Consider the following 17,704-nt stretch of genomic DNA (forward strand, 5'->3'; position numbering starts at 1 on the left):
TTGTTGCAAGCAGTGTTGGAGACGTGAGGCAGTCCTGTAACCAGTATTGGAGGCGTGAGGAAGTCTTGCATCCAGTGGTGGAGGCGTGAGGCATCGTTGCAAGTAGTGTTGGAGACGTGAGGCAGTCCTGCAGCCAGTATTGGAGGCGTGAGGAAGTCTTGCATCCAGTGGTGGAGGCGTGAGGCATCGTTGCAAGTAGTGTTGGAGGCGTGAGGCATTGTTGCAAGCAGTTTTCGAGGCGAGAGGCATTGTTGCAGCCAGTGTTAGACGCGTGAGGCAGTCTTGCAGCCAGTACTGGAGGCGTGAGGCATTGTTGCAAGCAGTGTTGGAGGTGTGAGGTAGCGCTGGAGTCAGTGTTGGAGGTGTGGCAGAGAGGTGTCGAAGGCACTTTCGCTACCAGTGTTCCAGGTGTGACCATTCTTATCCACCCTCCTTTACATCAACATTTTTTTTTTTTTCGTTTTTCTCTCCACTCTGGCTATCTTTTGTATCAGGAGGGGGTGTTCTGGCTTTGTGCTAGCCACAGTGATTGGAAAAATGGGTGAATAGGCATGGAAAGATTCGTTGTAGGTCGTGTATTGAAGGGAAGACGTGGGCAGCTTTCACACCCCGAAACAATGACGCTGTCTCAACACACAGCGCCATCCGCGACATTCAATTCTCCGCTTTCGTACGCCAGGATTTTTTTTCTTTCGGCTTGTTGATTTGCAGTTTTTTTGTGTTGTGTGGGGCCTCTCCCCTCCTCCCTTGTCTTTCTCAGTTAGCAGTCCTTCTGTTTGTAGGTTTATCTGGGTTTAAAGTCTATCTACTACACGAGGGTCAATAAGGCTGCATGTCACCTGTTTACCACCAGTCAATAATGTAATACCTAAAATACTGTTTAATATAGTGTATATATATATATATATATATATATATATATATATATATATATATATATATATATATATATATATATATATTTATATAATTATGGATAATCTCTAAGTACTTACTAAGCGTGAAGAAATGCAGTATTTAGTAGCCCTGGTGTAATTAATTGGTTACTGTGTGTGTGTGTGTGTGTGTGTGTGTGTGTGTGTGTGTGTGTGTGTGTGTGTGTGTGTGTGTGTGTGTGTGTGTGTGTGTGTGTGTGTGTGTGTGATGATAGCCTGGCACTCAGCCTGCCCGTCCCACCACCGTGTACTGGAATAATTATTATCTTTATATCATGCCTTGTTAATGCTCTACCCGCTGTTAATCTAATTACTGGGTACCATTTTTTGTGTCCGAGGCGCGTTGCTGTTTTCCTTCCTGCTGCTGTTGCTACATTTGCTGTTGTTGCTGCTACTGTTGCTGTAGTTCCTGTTTCTACCGTCACCAAAGAAACAAGCTTCACCAGGTACCTAGCTTCAGGTACCTGGCTTCACTAGTGTGGCGGCGTGCACCGTGCATGTTCTAACACCTCGCGTGCACCGCACGTAACCACAATCCCTCGCACCAACAATCTGGTCTCTCTCAGTTTGTAACTACAAAGCGCTAAACCCACACGGGTCGCACATCTCTGGCTGGTAGTTTATTGGTGGTAGGAAGGATAGTGGACCACTCGCACACTGGGTGACTACCAGATGCAAAGTTGACCACAGTGAGGAGGGCGGCGCCAGGGTAATCTACCTCATAATTATTATCACATTTGTCATCTTCAAGCCATGCGAGTTTACTTACAGGGTCATGCCTCCTGTGTATTAACTAGGGGTCTGACCTGGGGGTCAGTTCCTGACATGCTTTCAGAAGATCAACACCAAAACTAGTTCTATATGGGGAGTATGCTGTCACTAGTCACAGTACTAAGGGCCCACCTTGGGGGTCAGTCCCTCACCAGCTTTCAGAAGATCAACATCTCACACTCTTGCCAAAATTGTTGTTAATGCTGAGTTTATAAGTAAATGACACTGATGGTTGGGAAGATTCAAGTACTCTGAAGCCTGCACTAACACTCTCACAGCCTGCACTAACACTCCCACAGCCTGCACTAACACTCCCACAGCCTGCACTAACACTTCCACAGCCTGCACTAACACTCTCACAGCCCGCACTAATGCTGCCACAGCCCGCACTAACACTCCCACAGCCTGCACTAACACTCCCACAGCCCGCACTAACACTCCCACAGCCCACACTAACATTCCAACAGCCCACACTAACATTCCCACAGCCTGCACTAACACTCCCACAGCCTGCACTAACATTCCCACAGCCCGCACTAACATCCCAACAGCCCGCACTAACACCCCCACAGCCTGCACTAATGCTCCCACAGCCTGCACTAACACTCCCACAACCTGCACTAACACTCCCACAGCCTGCACTAACATTCCCACAGCCTGCACCAAGTCTCCCTCCCACAGCCCGCACTAACTCTCCCACAGCCTGCACTAATCTCTCTCTCTCTCTTCCCCACAGCCTGCAAAAGGAAAGAGGAGCAACAAAGTCTCACCGAGCAGCAGCCTGCGCCCAAGAAGCCGCGCCTAGTTTTCACGGACTTGCAGCGTCGTACACTGCAAGCTATTTTTAAGGTCAGTGTTCCAGTGTTCTTCTGTTCTGTTCCTGTGGTCAGGTGTTCCATTCCAGTGTTCCAATAGTCAGGTGTTCCGTTCCATTGTTCCCCATGGTCAGGTGTTCCGTTCCAGTGTTCCCCATGGTCAGGTGTTCCGTTCCAGTGTTCCCCATGGTCAGACGTTCCGTTCCAGTGTTTCTCATGGTCAGGTGTTCCGTTTCAGTGTTTCCCATGGTCAGGTGTTCTGCTTCAGTGTTCCCCATGATCAAGTGTTCCTTTGCTCCATTTCGGTGTTCCCATGGTCAGGTGATCCTTTGTTCAATTTCGGTTTTCCCCATGGTCATATGTTCCGTTTGTGTTCGCAAATGACCTTGTGTTCCATTACAGTGTTCCTTATCGTCAAGTGCTTCCTTTGTTCCGTTACAGCGTTCCCATGGTCAGATGAAAGTTAAGACACATATGCAACATCTGGATATCTTTATTGTAGACGTTTCGCCATCCAGTGGCTTTATCAATACAGATTCTAGGACATAATAGGAAGACAATAGAACTATATACAAAAGATGAGGTAATCAGTCCCTCAGCCTTGGAGTTAGTGTTCACAGCATCGTGGTGGAGGAGAATCTGGAGCAAAGACAAGAAGTGAAATTTAAGACACATGTGCAACATCTGGATATCTTTATTGTAGACGTTTCGCCATCCAGTGGCTTTATCCAGATGTTGCACATGTGTCTTAACTTTCATATTGTCGGTATTTTATACCTTTCTTGCACAAAGACAAGAAGACTGGTGGTTATATAGGCGTCAGTGGATAAGGACGTGTAGCAGACAAGGACATAGTCACTGGTAGGCGGGATTCCCCAGTGGAAGTAGGTCCTACCCAAAGGGATGGGTTAGTTGTAGCAGCCGTGAAGAAGGTCTTGGTTCAGAGGACATCTACAAGACCTTCTTCACGGCTGCTACAACTAACCCATCCCTTTGGGTAGGACCTACTTCCACTGGGGAATCCCGCCTACCAGTGACTATGTCCTCGTCTGCTACACGTCCTTATCCACTGACGACTATATAACCACCAGTCTTCTTGCCTTTGCTCCAGATTCTCCACCACCACGATGCTGTGAACACTAACTCCAAGGCTGAGAGACTGATTACCTCATCTTTTGTATATAGTTCTACTGTATTCTAATTATGTCCAAGAATTTGTATTGATAAAGCCACTGGATGGCGAAACGTCTACAATGAAGATATCCAGATGTTGCACATGTGTCTTAACTTTCATCTTATCGGTATTGCATACCTTTCTTGCACATTGTCAGATGTACCTTTGTTCTGTTTCAGTGTGGCCCTTGGTCTGTTCCTTTGCTCTAGTCCAGTGTTACCCTGGTGAGGGGGAACACTGGACCAGAGGAACGCCTAGTTCCTCTGGTCAGGAAAGTGTTCCCCAGGTCGAGATCCTATATCCCCCTGGTCAGGTGTTTTTATATCCCCCTGGTCAAGTGTTCCTATATCCCCTAGTCAGGTGTTCATATGTCCTCCTGGACAGGTGTTCCTATGCCCCCCTGGTCAGGTGTTCATATGTCCCCCTGGTCAGGTGTTCCTATGTCCCCCTGGTCAGGTGTTCCTATGTCCCCCTGATCAGGTGTTCCTATGTCCCCCAGGTCAGATGTTCCCCTGGTCAGGTGTTCCTATGTACCCCTGATCAGGTGTTCCTATGTCCCCCAGGCCAGATGTTCCCCTGGTCAGGTGTTCATATGTACCCCTGATCAGGTATTCCTATTTCCCCCAGGCCAGGTGTTCCCCTGGTCAGGTGTTCCTATGTCCCCCAGGCCAGGTGTTCCCCTGGTCAGGTGTTCCTATTTCCCCCAGGCCAGGTGTTCCCCTGGTCAGGTGTTCCTATGTCCCCCAGGCCAGGTATTCCCCTGGTCAGGTGTTCCTATGTCCCTCTGGTTAACAGAATCCTGACCATATTCAACACCATGCATGGTGAGGATTTAATCCTAACGTCACATTTTAGATTTCCAACCTAGCAGATTCGTTTACTATGTGATAAATGCCACAGTGGGACCGAAACACTTCACAATAAAGATACCTAATTATTGGACATGAGTCTTGCTCATCAACTTGTCGGTATTATACCATTCTGATATTCACTTGTTGAATGATTCTTACTTCAATTAACAGTCAAACGACTTCCGTTGTACCCTGCATTGCTGACCTGGTTTCTGCAACTGCTGTTGCAATCTCTCATTCAAGACTAAATGCATTTTTTGCAAGGGTGTCTGCCTACTGGCTGCCCCTGATCCCTACCTAACCTGGCTCAGTAGGTGTGTTATGCACCTCAGCCCTATGGGCTGTAAACAAAGATTGCAAAGGTATATAATGGGTACAGGGACGACTAGGGACTTCCAGATCCACCTTGTCCCCTGTTGTCCCTCTCCACCAGCACAGTACTCGAGTATAACGAGTACTGGGTTGATACTCAGTACCATTGAACTAGTGTATCCTAAGTCTTGCAAATTCCCTCTGAGAGATAGAATCACCTAATTGGGTCGTTAAGGTGGCCTGGAGTGCATCGTCTTTCCTTCTCAGACCCTCGTCAGTCATTCTGTGGTTCCGTAAGGTGGCACTCTGCCACCACCTCCAATGATAGTAGTGGTGGTGGTAATGAAGGTGATAGTTCCGTAAGGTGGCACTCTGCCACCACCTCCAATGATAGTAGTGGTGGTGGTAATGAAGGTGATAGTTCCGTAAGGTGGCACTCTGCCACCACCTCCAATGATAGTAGTGGTGGTGGTAATGAAGGTGATAGTTCCGTAAGGTGGCACTCTGCCACCACCTCCAATGATAGTAGTGGTGGTAATGAAGGTGATAGTTCCGTAAGGTGGCACTCTGCCACCACCTCCAATGATAGTAGTGGTGGTGGTAATGAAGGTTGATAGTTGTAAAAGGATAATAACAGTAATAGTGGTAAATTACACACCGGTGCAACATTTGGGTTATCTGGAGGTTACCTGGAGGTTATTCCGGGGATCAACGCCCCCGCGGCCCGGTCCATGACCAGGCCTCCCGATGGATCAGGACCTGATCAACTAGGCTGTTACTGCTGGCCGCACGCAGTCCAACGTACGAGCCACAGCCCGGCTGATCCGGCACTGACTTTAGGTATCTGTCCAGCTCTCTCTTGAAGGCAGCCAGGGGTTTATTGGCAATTCCCCTAATGCTTGATGGGAGGCTGTTGAACAGTTTTGGGCCCCGGACACTTATGGTGTTTTCCCTTAGTGTACCAATGGCGCCCCTACTTTTTATTGGGGGCATTTTGCATCGCCTGCCCAGTCTTTTACTTTCGTAGGGAGTGATTTCTGTGTGCAGATTTGGGACCATTCCTTCCAAGATTTTCCAAGTGTAGATTATGATATATCTCTCCCTCCTGCGTTCCAACGAGTACAAGTCAAGTGCTTCCAAGCGTTCCCAGTAGTTAAGGTGCTTGACAGAACTTATACGTGCAGTAAAGGATCTCTGTACACTCTCTAGATCTGCGATTTCACCTGCTTTGAATGGAGATGTTAATGTACAGCAGTATTCCAGCCTAGAGAGAACAAGTGATTTGAAAAGGATCATCATTGGCTTGGCATCTCTCGTTTTGAACGTTCTCATTATCCATCCTATCATTTTCTTTGCACGTGCGATCGTGGCACTGTTGTGATCCTTGAAAGTGAGATCCTCAGACATTACTACTCCCAGGTCCCTTACATTATTTTTCCGCTCTATTGTATGGCCAGAGTCTGTAGTATACTCTGTTCTAGTTATTATCTCCTCCAGTTTTCCATAACGGAGTAGTTGGAATTTGTCCTCATTGAACATCATATTGTTTACCGTTGCCCACTGGAAAACTTTGTTTATATCTTCTTGGAGGTTAACCGCGTCCTCAGCAGATGACAGCCTCATGCAGATCCTAGTATCATCCGCAAAGGATGATACGGTGCTGTGGTGTATATCTCTGTTTATGTCTGATATGAGGATAAGGAATAAGATGGGGGCGAGTACTGTGCCTTGTGGAACAGAGCTCTTCACTATGGCAGCCTCCGATTTAACTCTGTTGACCACTACTCTTTGTGTTCGATTTGTTAGGAAGTTGAAGATCCATCTCCCCACTTTCCCAGTTATTCCTTTAGCACGTATTTTATGGGCTATTACGCCATGATCGCATTTGTCAAATGCTTTTGCAAAGTCTGTGTATATTACATCTGCATTCTGATTTTCTTCCAGTGCATCCAAGGCCATGTCATAGTGATCCAGTAGTTGTGAGAGGCAGGAGCGACCTGCCCTGAACCCATGTTGCCCTGGATTGTGCAGATTTTGGGAATCCAAGTGATTTGCAATCCTGCTTTATTGAGGAAACGTTTCGCCCCACAGTGGCTTCATTAGTCCATACAAAGAAGAATATAAGCCACTTAACATGGCTCACGAAATCGTAATGACACGATTGCAAATAAACCATACCACGGGTGGGGATAGAACCCGCGTCAAAACCCCAAACCGTGGCGTTAGCCACTGCTTCGCACATATACCGTATTCTTTTCAAGACCGATGGACTGACCACATCGACTCAAGGCTAAGGACTGATTACCTCAAACTCCTCCTGTTCTTCACCATTCTCCTTTGTATGGACTGATGAAGCCAGTGTGGCGAAAAAACTCTCCCTCATTAAAGATACCCAAATGTTAGACATGTGTCTAATTTACCAACTTGTCGGTTCTCAAAACCGCTCGTCTACACTAGTAACAGTAACATTTATGCTAGACGTTAACCTTCTTAGTCACACCACTCATGGCCACGAAAAATATTTATCAATAAAAATCATGGAATAATTCAACACAGAATAAAAGCAACGAACATAGACCCATCACTAAATACTCTGCTGAAAGTTCTCCGAGGTCCCTACAGGCAACGTCCTAGAGGACCCTCCTTTACTGACTCAGGTGATCCAAGAAACTGTGGTCATATATACGTGAAAAAACCTCCCCCCTCCCCTTTCCTTCCGTTTGCCGTTTCTATGTCACTGTTTACCGTTCGTTGTCGCTGTTTACCGGGCCGTTTCTATGATATTTCTTACCTATACTAGGCCGGGTAAGTTTCTTTAGACACAGGTACATAATTACACAACCACGAGGGGAGTTGAATGATAGCTCTGGGCCTTTCGTGTCGCACTCAACACACCAGGAGTTGGCAGTGTTGCAGAAATTAGTAGGAAGACCCTGAAGATTGAAAGCTCCTGATGATGTGATTGCAACACGAAAGGCCTAGAGTTATCATTTAACTCCCGATCTAACACATGCAAATTACCCACCCTGGTGTATTACCACCGGGGTCCCTGACTTACTAAAACCGGGGAATCAAACCACGTAACAGGTGGGAATCAAACCACGTAACAGGTGGGAATCAAACCACGTAACAGGTGGGAATCAAACCACGTAACAGGTGGGAATCAAACCACGTAACAGGTGGGAATCAAACCACGTAACAGGTGGGAATCAAACCACGTAACAGGTGGGAATCAAACCACGTAACAGGTGGGAATCAAACCACGTAACAGGTGGGAATCAAACCACGTAACAGGTGGGAATCAAACCACGTAACAGGTGGGAATCAAACCACGTAACAGGTGGGAATCAAACCACGTAACAGGTGGGAATCAAACCACGTAACAGGTGGGAATCAAACCACGTAACAGGTGGGAATCAAACCACTTAACAGGTGGGAATCAAACCACTTAACAGGTGGGAATCAAACCACTTAACAGGTGGGAATCAAACCACTTAACAGGTGGGAATCAAACCACTTAACAGGTGGGAATCAAACCACTTAACAGGTGGGAATCAAACCACGTAACAGGTGGGAATCAAACCACGTAACAGGTGGGAATCAAACCACGTAACAGGTGGGAATCAAACCACGTAACAGGTGGGAATCAAACCACGTAACAGGTGGGAATCAAACCACGTAACAGGTGGGAATCAAACCACATAACGGGTGGGGTTGAAACCCACGGTGAGTGGTGAAACTGGAGGCCAGTGCGCTAACCACTGGACATCTGGCTACAGTCATTTTTAACGGTATACAAGCGACTTCCTGGTACAGACGTAGGTAACCATGTGGTTCAACCCTTGGTGAATAAATAGATAGATACACACTGACACAAACCCATTTATTCTTGAGACAGTTATATGGAGGGGTGTTCAGGGGGTCAAAGCCCCCGCGGCCCGGCTCATGACAGGTCTCCTTCACTATGAAGGCAGCAGTAGTAATGAAATCAGGATGTCATCGGTCCATCACTCTCGGAGAAGGAGTATTAGAGGTGGTCAGTCCCATAATCAGACTCCACACATATGATGTATTCTTATCAGTCTGATGGACTGACAACATCGACTCCAGGCTGGGGAATGATTCCCTCAAACTCCTTCAACATTCATTATATAGGACTGATAAAGCCACTCTGTGTCGAAACGTTCAACGAAAACACCTGAGAGTTCGACAAGTGTCTACACCATTTGTCTACATAATTTACACATATTTAATTAAAATAACTGTAAATATGTAACTAAATCTAAATATCTGACTGTTAGACGTAGTTGTTGCTAAAGGTTACACATTAACACAAATTTTACCAGATTTTAAGCCTTATTGAATCTTCTGATACCAGACCATGGAACAGGTGAAGGTTTGAACCCGAAGTCAGTGGTCTCTGGGATTCTTGTACCTAGGTGCAAGGTTCACCCGTTCCGTGGACACATACCCTGGATAGAACACTACCCTGGCTAGAACACTACCCTGGCTAGAACACTACCCTGGCTAGAACACTGCCCTGGCTAGAACACTACCCTGGCTAGAACACTACCCTGGCTAGAACACTACCCTGGCTAGAACACTACCCTGGCTAGAACAATACCCTGGCTAGAACACTGCCCTGGCTAGAACACTGCCCTGGCTAGAACACTGCCCTGGCTAGAACACTGCCCTGGCTAGAACACTACCCTGGCTAGAACACTACCCTGGCTAGAACACTACCCTGGCTAGAACACTACCCTGGCTAGAACACTACCCTGGCTAGAACACTGCCCTGGCTAGAACACTGCCCTGGCTAGAACACTGCCCTGGCTAGAACACTGCCCTGGCTAGAACACTGCCCTGGCTAGAACACTGCCCTGGCTAGAACACTACCCTGGCTAGAACACTACCCTGGCTAGAACACTACCCTGGCTAGAACACTACCCTGGCTAGAACACTACCCTGGCTAGAACACTACCCTGGCTAGAACACTGCCCTGGCTAGAACACTGCCCTGGCTAGAACACTGCCCTGGCTAGAACACTGCCCTGGCTAGAACACTGCCCTGGCTAGAACACTGCCCTGGCTAGAACACTGCCCTGGCTAGAACACTGCCCTGGCTAGAACACTACCCTGGCTAGAACACTACCCTGGCTAGAACACTACCCTGGCTAGAACACTACCCTGGCTAGAACACTACCCTGGCTAGAACACTGCCCTGGCTAGAACACTGCCCTGGCTAGAACACTACCCTGGCTAGAACACTACCCTGGCTAGAACACTACCCTGGCTAGAACACTGCCCTGGCTAGAACACTGCCCTGGCTAGAACACTGCCCTGGCTAGAACACTGCCCTGGCTAGAACACTGCCCTGGCTAGAACACTGCCCTGGCTAGAACACTGCCCTGGCTAGAACACTGCCCTGGCTAGAACACTACCCTGGCTAGAACACTACCCTGGCTAGAACACTACCCTGGCTAGAACACTACCCTGGCTAGAACACTACCCTGGCTAGAACACTACCCTGGCTAGAACACTGCCCTGGCTAGAACACTGCCCTGGCTAGAACACTGCCCTGGCTAGAACACTGCCCTGGCTAGAACACTGCCCTGGCTAGAACACTGCCCTGGCTAGAACACTGCCCTGGCTAGAACACTGCCCTGGCTAGAACACTACCCTGGCTAGAACACTACCCTGGCTAGAACACTACCCTGGCTAGAACACTACCCTGGCTAGAACACTACCCTGGCTAGAACACTACCCTGGCTAGAACACTGCCCTGGCTAGAACACTGCCCTGGCTAGAACACTACCCTGGCTAGAACACTACCCTGGCTAGAACACTACCCTGGCTAGAACACTGCCCTGGCTAGAACACTGCCCTGGCTAGAACACTGCCCTGGCTAGAACACTGCCCTGGCTAGAACACTACCCTGGCTAGAACACTACCCTGGCTAGAACACTACCCTGGCTAGAACACTACCCTGGCTAGAACACTACCCTGGCTAGAACACTACCCTGGCTAGAACACTACCCTGGCTAGAACACTACCCTGGCTAGAACACTACCCTGGCTAGAACACTGCCCTGGCTAGAACACTGCCCTGGCTAGAACACTGCCCTGGCTAGAACACTGCCCTGGCTAGAACACTACCCTGGCTAGAACACTACCCTGGCTAGAACACTGCCCTGGCTAGAACACTACCCTGGCTAGAACACTACCCTGGCTAGAACACTACCCTGGCTAGAACACTACCCTGGCTAGAACACTGCCCTGGCTAGAACACTGCCCTGGCTAGAACACTACCCTGGCTAGAACACTACCCTGGCTAGAACACTACCCTGGCTAGAACACTACCCTGGCTAGAACACTACCCTGGCTAGAACACTACCCTGGCTAGAACACTACCCTGGCTAGAACACTACCCTGGCTAGAACACTACCCTGGCTAGAACACTGCCCTGGCTAGAACACTGCCCTGGCTAGAACACTGCCCTGGCTAGAACACTGCCCTGGCTAGAACACTGCCCTGGCTAGAACACTACCCTGGCTAGAACACTACCCTGGCTAGAACACTACCCTGGCTAGAACACTACCCTGGCTAGAACACTGCCCTGGCTAGAACACTGCCCTGGCTAGAACACTGCCCTGGCTAGAACACTGCCCTGGCTAGAACACTACCCTGGCTAGAACACTACCCTGGCTAGAACACTACCCTGGCTAGAACACTACCCTGGCTAGAACACTACCCTGGCTAGAACACTACCCTGGCTAGAACACTACCCTGGCTAGAACACTGCCCTGGCTAGAACACTGCCCTGGCTAGAACACTGCCCTGGCTAGAACACTGCCCTGGCTAGAACACTACCCTGGCTAGAACACTACCCTGGCTAGAACACTGCCCTGGCTAGAACACTGCCCTGGCTAGAACACTACCCTGGCTAGAACACTACCCTGGCTAGAACACTACCCTGGCTAGAACACTACCCTGGCTAGAACACTACCCTGGCTAGAACAATAAACACATTTATAAATAAGTGGTGCCAAATAGGTAAAATTGGTCAATTATCAAGAACCCATTTAAAATTCTAAAATTTTCTCTTATACGTTTAAAGATATATTTTTTTAATTTATGTTAATGTAAAAATTAATAATTTTGTACCAAAAGAACCTTAGTAAACTTACCTAACCTTATAATAACAAGATAATTTAATTTAGCCTAATACAACTAAATATATTTTAGATCAGAGTACAATAATTTAATAATAAAAACAATGAAATATATTTTTTTTCGTTAACTTCAGAAGATTTTTGAGAAATTATTACATACACAAATTTTAACTTGTCTTATTCGGCAAGAACAGTGTTGTTATTTAAACCAAAATCTCAAGTTTTACCTATTCGGCACTATATTATATATATATATATATATATATATATATATATCTATATATATATATATATATATATATAATGACCTGAGGTGCTAATGTCAGGTAGGCTGCTGTTACCTGGTAATTATCACTGCTTAATTAGCGTATATTATCCCAGGATAATGTCTAAAATATTTCGTTAATGATGCTCATAAAAACATCATTCTTGAAGTTTGAGAGTGAGAAAAGACGCGTAAAAAGAGGCGTATTGAGGAGCGTATTTTAAGTAGGGAAGTCGTGGCTGTCGTCGTCCCGTCGACGCGGAGTCCCCGTCGACGCGGAGTCCCCGTCGACGCGGAGTCCCCGTCGACGCGGAGTCCCCGTCGACGCGGAGTCCCCGTCGACGCGGAGTCCCCGTCGACGCGGAGTCCCCGTCGACGCGGAGTCCCCGTCGACGCGGAGTCCCCGTCGACGCGGAGTCCCCGTCGACGCGGAGTCCCCGTCGACGCGGAGTCCCCGTCGACGCGGAGTCCCCGTCGACGCGGAGTCCCCGTCGACGCGGAGTCACCACCGCTCCAGCCGCCACACGTGGTGCGTTACTGCTAGAAATCTTGGCGTTGTCGGCCCAGGCTCTCTCAGCCTATCGGCTTAGAGTACGACTGATTGACTCGTTCTTCTGTCGTTGTCTGTATTGGACTGATGAAGCCGCTGGCGGGCGAAACGTTCCCTCAATAATGATTCGCACCTGTCTCACTCTTCAACCTGTCGTAATTCTGAACATGAAAGACAGCAGAGTGCAAGATAGACAGCAGAGTACAAGATAGACAGCAGAGTACAAGATAGACAGCAGAGTACAAGATAGACAGCAGAGCACAAGATAGACAGCAGAGTACAAGATAGACAGCAGAGCACAAGATAGACAGCAGAGTACAAGATAGACAGCAGAGTACAAGATAGACAGCAGAGTACAAGATAGACAGCAGAGTACAAGATAGACAGCAGAGTACAAGATAGACAGCAGAGTACAAGATAGACAGCAGGGCACAAGATAGACAGCAGGGCACAAGATAGACAGCAGACAAGATAGACAGCAGGGCACAAGATAGACACAGAGCAAGATAGACAGCAGGGCACAAGATAGACAGCAGGGCACAAGATAGACAGCAGAGTACAAGATAGACAGCAGAGTACAAGATAGACAGCAGAGTACAAGATAGACAGCAGAGTACAAGATAGATAGCAGGGCACAAGATAGACAGCAGAGTACAAGATAGACAGCAGAGTACAAGATAGACAGCAGAGTACAAGATAGACAGCAGAGTACAAGATAGACAGCAGAGTACAAGATAGACAGCAGAGTACAAGATAGACAGCAGAGTACAAGATAGACAGCAGAGTACAAGATAGACAGCAGAGTACAAGATAGACAGCAGAGTACAAGATAGACAGCAGAGTACAAGATAGACAGCAGAGTACAAGATAGACAGCAGAGTACAAGATAGACAGCAGAGTACAAGATAGACAGCAGAGTACAAGATAGACAGCAGGGCACAAGATAGACAGCAGGGCACAAGATAGACAGCAGAGTACAAGATAGACAGCAGAGTACAAGATAGACAGCAGAGTACAAGATAGACAGCAGAGTGCAAGATAGACAGCAGAGTGCAAGATAGACAGCAGAGTGCAAGATAGACAGCAGAGTGCAAGATAGACAGCAGAGTGCAAGATAGACAGCAGAGTGCAAGATAGACAGCAGAGTGCAAGATAGACAGCAGGGCACAAGATAGACAGCAGAGTACAAGATAGACAGCAGAGTGCAAGATAGACAGCAGAGTGCAAGATAGACAGCAGAGTGCAAGATAGACAGCAGGGCACAAGATAGACAGCAGAGTACAAGATAGACAGCAGAGTGCAAGATAGACAGCAGAGTGCAAGATAGACAGCAGAGTGCAAGATAGACAGCAGAGTGCAAGATAGACAGCAGAGTACAAGATAGACAGCAGAGTGCAAGATAGACAGCAGAGTACAAGATAGACAGCAGAGTGCAAGATAGACAGCAGAGTGCAAGATAGACAGCAGAGTGCAAGATAGACAGCAGAGTGCAAGATAGACAGCAGGGCACAAGATAGACAGCAGAGTACAAGATAGACAGCAGAGTGCAAGATAGACAGCAGGGCACAAGATAGACAGCAGAGTACAAGATAGACAGCAGAGTACAAGATAGACAGCAGAGTGCAAGATAGACAGCAGAGTGCAAGATAGACAGCAGAGTGCAAGATAGACAGCAGAGCACAAGATAGACAGCAGAGTACAAGATAGACAGCAGAGTGCAAGATAGACAGCAGAGTGCAAGATAGACAGCAGAGTGCAAGATAGACAGCAGAGTACAAGATAGACAGCAGAGTGCAAGATAGACAGCAGAGTACAAGATAGACAGCAGAGTACAAGATAGACAGCAGAGTGCAAGATAGACAGCAGAGTGCAAGATAGACAGCAGAGTGCAAGATAGACAGCAGAGTGCAAGATAGACAGCAGAGTGCAAGATAGACAGCAGGGCACAAGATAGACAGCAGAGTACAAGATAGACAGCAGAGTGCAAGATAGACAGCAGAGTACAAGATAGACAGCAGGGCACAAGATAGACAGCAGAGTACAAGATAGACAGCAGAGTGCAAGATAGACAGCAGAGTGCAAGATAGACAGCAGGGCACAAGATAGACAGCAGAGTACAAGATAGACAGCAGAGTACAAGATAGACAGCAGAGTACAAGATAGACAGCAGAGTACAAGATAGACAGCAGAGTACAAGATAGACAGCAGAGTACAAGATAGACAGCAGAGTACAAGATAGACAGCAGAGTACAAGATAGACAGCAGAGTACAAGATAGACAGCAGAGTGCAAGATAGACAGCAGAGTGCAAGATAGACAGCAGAGTACAAGATAGACAGCAGAGTACAAGATAGACAGCAGGGCACAAGATAGACAGCAGAGTACAAGATAGACAGCAGAGTGCAAGATAGACAGCAGTACAAGTAGATAGCAGAGTACATAGATAGACAGCAGAGTACAAGATAGACTTGCAGAGCAAGATAGACAGCAGAGTACAAGATAGACAGCAGAGTTATTGTGTACCTCATATCCATCCTGTGGATGGTAGTGGCTAGTTTATTGTGTACCTCATATCCATCCTGTGGATGGTAGTGGCTAGTTTATTGTGTACCTCATATCCATCCTGTGGATGGTAGTGGCTAGTTTATTGTGTACCTCATATCCATCCTGTGGATGGTAGTGGCTAGTTTATTGTGTACCTCATATCCATCCTGTGGATGGTAGTGGCTAGTTTATTGTGTACCTCATATCCATCCTGTGGATGGTAGTGGCTAGTTTATTGTGTACCTCATATCCATCCTGTGGATGGTAGTGGCTAGTTTATTGTGTACCTCATATCCATCCTGTGGATGGTAGTGGCTAGTTTATTGTGTACCTCATATCCATCCTGTGGATGGTAGTGGCTAGTTTATTGTGTACCTCATATCCATCCTGTGGATGGTAGTGGCTAGTTTATTGTGTACCTCATATCCATCCTGTGGATGGTAGTGGCTAGTTTATTGTGTACCTCATATCCATCCTGTGGATGGTAGTGGCTAGTTTATTGTGTACCTCATATCCATCCTGTGGATGGTAGTGGCTAGTTTATTGTGTACCTCATATCCATCCTGTGGATGGTAGTGGCTAGTTTATTGTGTACCTCATATCCATCCTGTGGATGGTAGTGGCTAGTTTATTGTGTACCTCATATCCATCCTGTGGATGGTAGTGGCTAGTTTATTGTGTACCTCATATCCATCCTGTGGATGGTAGTGGCTAGTTTATTGTGTACCTCATATCCATCCTGTGGATGGTAGTGGCTAGTTTATTGTGTACCTCATATCCATCCTGTGGATGGTAGTGGCTAGTTTATTGTGTACCTCATATCCATCCTGTGGATGGTAGTGGCTAGTTTATTGTGTACCTCATATCCATCCTGTGGATGGTAGTGGCTAGTTTATTGTGTACCTCATATCCATCCTGTGGATGGTAGTGGCTAGTTTATTGTGTACCTCATATCCATCCTGTGGATGGTAGTGGCTAGTTTATTGTGTACCTCATATCCATCCTGTGGATGGTAGTGGCTAGTTTATTGTGTACCTCATATCCATCCTGTGGATGGTAGTGGCTAGTTTATTGTGTACCTCATATCCATCCTGTGGATGGTAGTGGCTAGTTTATTGTGTACCTCATATCCATCCTGTGGATGGTAGTGGCTAGTTTATTGTGTACCTCATATCCATCCTGTGGATGGTAGTGGCTAGTTTATTGTGTACCTCATATCCATCCTGTGGATGGTAGTGGCTAGTTTATTGTGTACCTCATATCCATCCTGTGGATGGTAGTGGCTAGTTTATTGTGTACCTCATATCCATCCTGTGGATGGTAGTGGCTAGTTTATTGTGTACCTCATATCCATCCTGTGGATGGTAGTGGCTAGTTTATTGTGTACCTCATATCCATCCTGTGGATGGTAGTGGCTAGTTTATTGTGTACCTCATATCCATCCTGTGGATGGTAGTGGCTAGTTTATTGTGTACCTCATATCCATCCTGTGGATGGTAGTGGCTAGTTTATTGTGTACCTCATATCCATCCTGTGGATGGTAGTGGCTAGTTTATTGTGTACCTCATATCCATCCTGTGGATGGTAGTGGCTAGTTTATTGTGTACCTCATATCCATCCTGTGGATGGTAGTGGCTAGTTTATTGTGTACCTCATATCCATCCTGTGGATGGTAGTGGCTAGTTTATTGTGTACCTCATATCCATCCTGTGGATGGTAGTGGCTAGTTTATTGTGTACCTCATATCCATCCTGTGGATGGTAGTGGCTAGTTTATTGTGTACCTCATATCCATCCTGTGGATGGTAGTGGCTAGTTTATTGTGTACCTCATATCCATCCTGTGGATGGTAGTGGCTAGTTTATTGTGTACCTCATATCCATCCTGTGGATGGTAGTGGCTAGTTTATTGTGTACCTCATATCCATCCTGTGGATGGTAGTGGCTAGTTTATTGTGTACCTCATATCCATCCTGTGGATGGTAGTGGCTAGTTTATTGTGTACCTCATATCCATCCTGTGGATGGTAGTGGCTAGTTTATTGTGTACCTCATATCCATCCTGTGGATGGTAGTGGCTAGTTTATTGTGTACCTCATATCCATCCTGTGGATGGTAGTGGCTAGTTTATTGTGTACCTCATATCCATCCTGTGGATGGTAGTGGCTAGTTTATTGTGTACCTCATATCCATCCTGTGGATGGTAGTGGCTAGTTTATTGTGTACCTCATATCCATCCTGTGGATGGTAGTGGCTAGTTTATTGTGTACCTCATATCCATCCTGTGGATGGTAGTGGCTAGTTTATTGTGTACCTCATAT

The 17,704-nt window shown here is 47.0% G+C and overlaps 1 protein-coding gene across 1 annotated transcript in view; it reads left to right on the plus strand.

The window, feature by feature from the left end:
- The first annotated feature begins 537 nt into the window (after positions 1 to 537).
- Positions 538 to 17,704, plus strand: part of LOC128704629 (hepatocyte nuclear factor 6-like) — a 38,789-nt gene continuing 21,622 nt past the window's right edge. The window contains exons 1-2 of the mRNA XM_070080861.1: positions 538 to 541; positions 2,443 to 2,555. Of these exons, the coding sequence (XP_069936962.1) occupies positions 538 to 541; positions 2,443 to 2,555 (117 nt within the window). The remainder of the gene's footprint in view (positions 542 to 2,442; positions 2,556 to 17,704) is intronic.

The sequence above is a fragment of the Cherax quadricarinatus genome, unplaced genomic scaffold, assembly GCF_038502225.1.
Source record: "Cherax quadricarinatus isolate ZL_2023a unplaced genomic scaffold, ASM3850222v1 Contig1123, whole genome shotgun sequence".
Lineage (NCBI taxonomy): Eukaryota > Metazoa > Arthropoda > Malacostraca > Decapoda > Parastacidae > Cherax > Cherax quadricarinatus.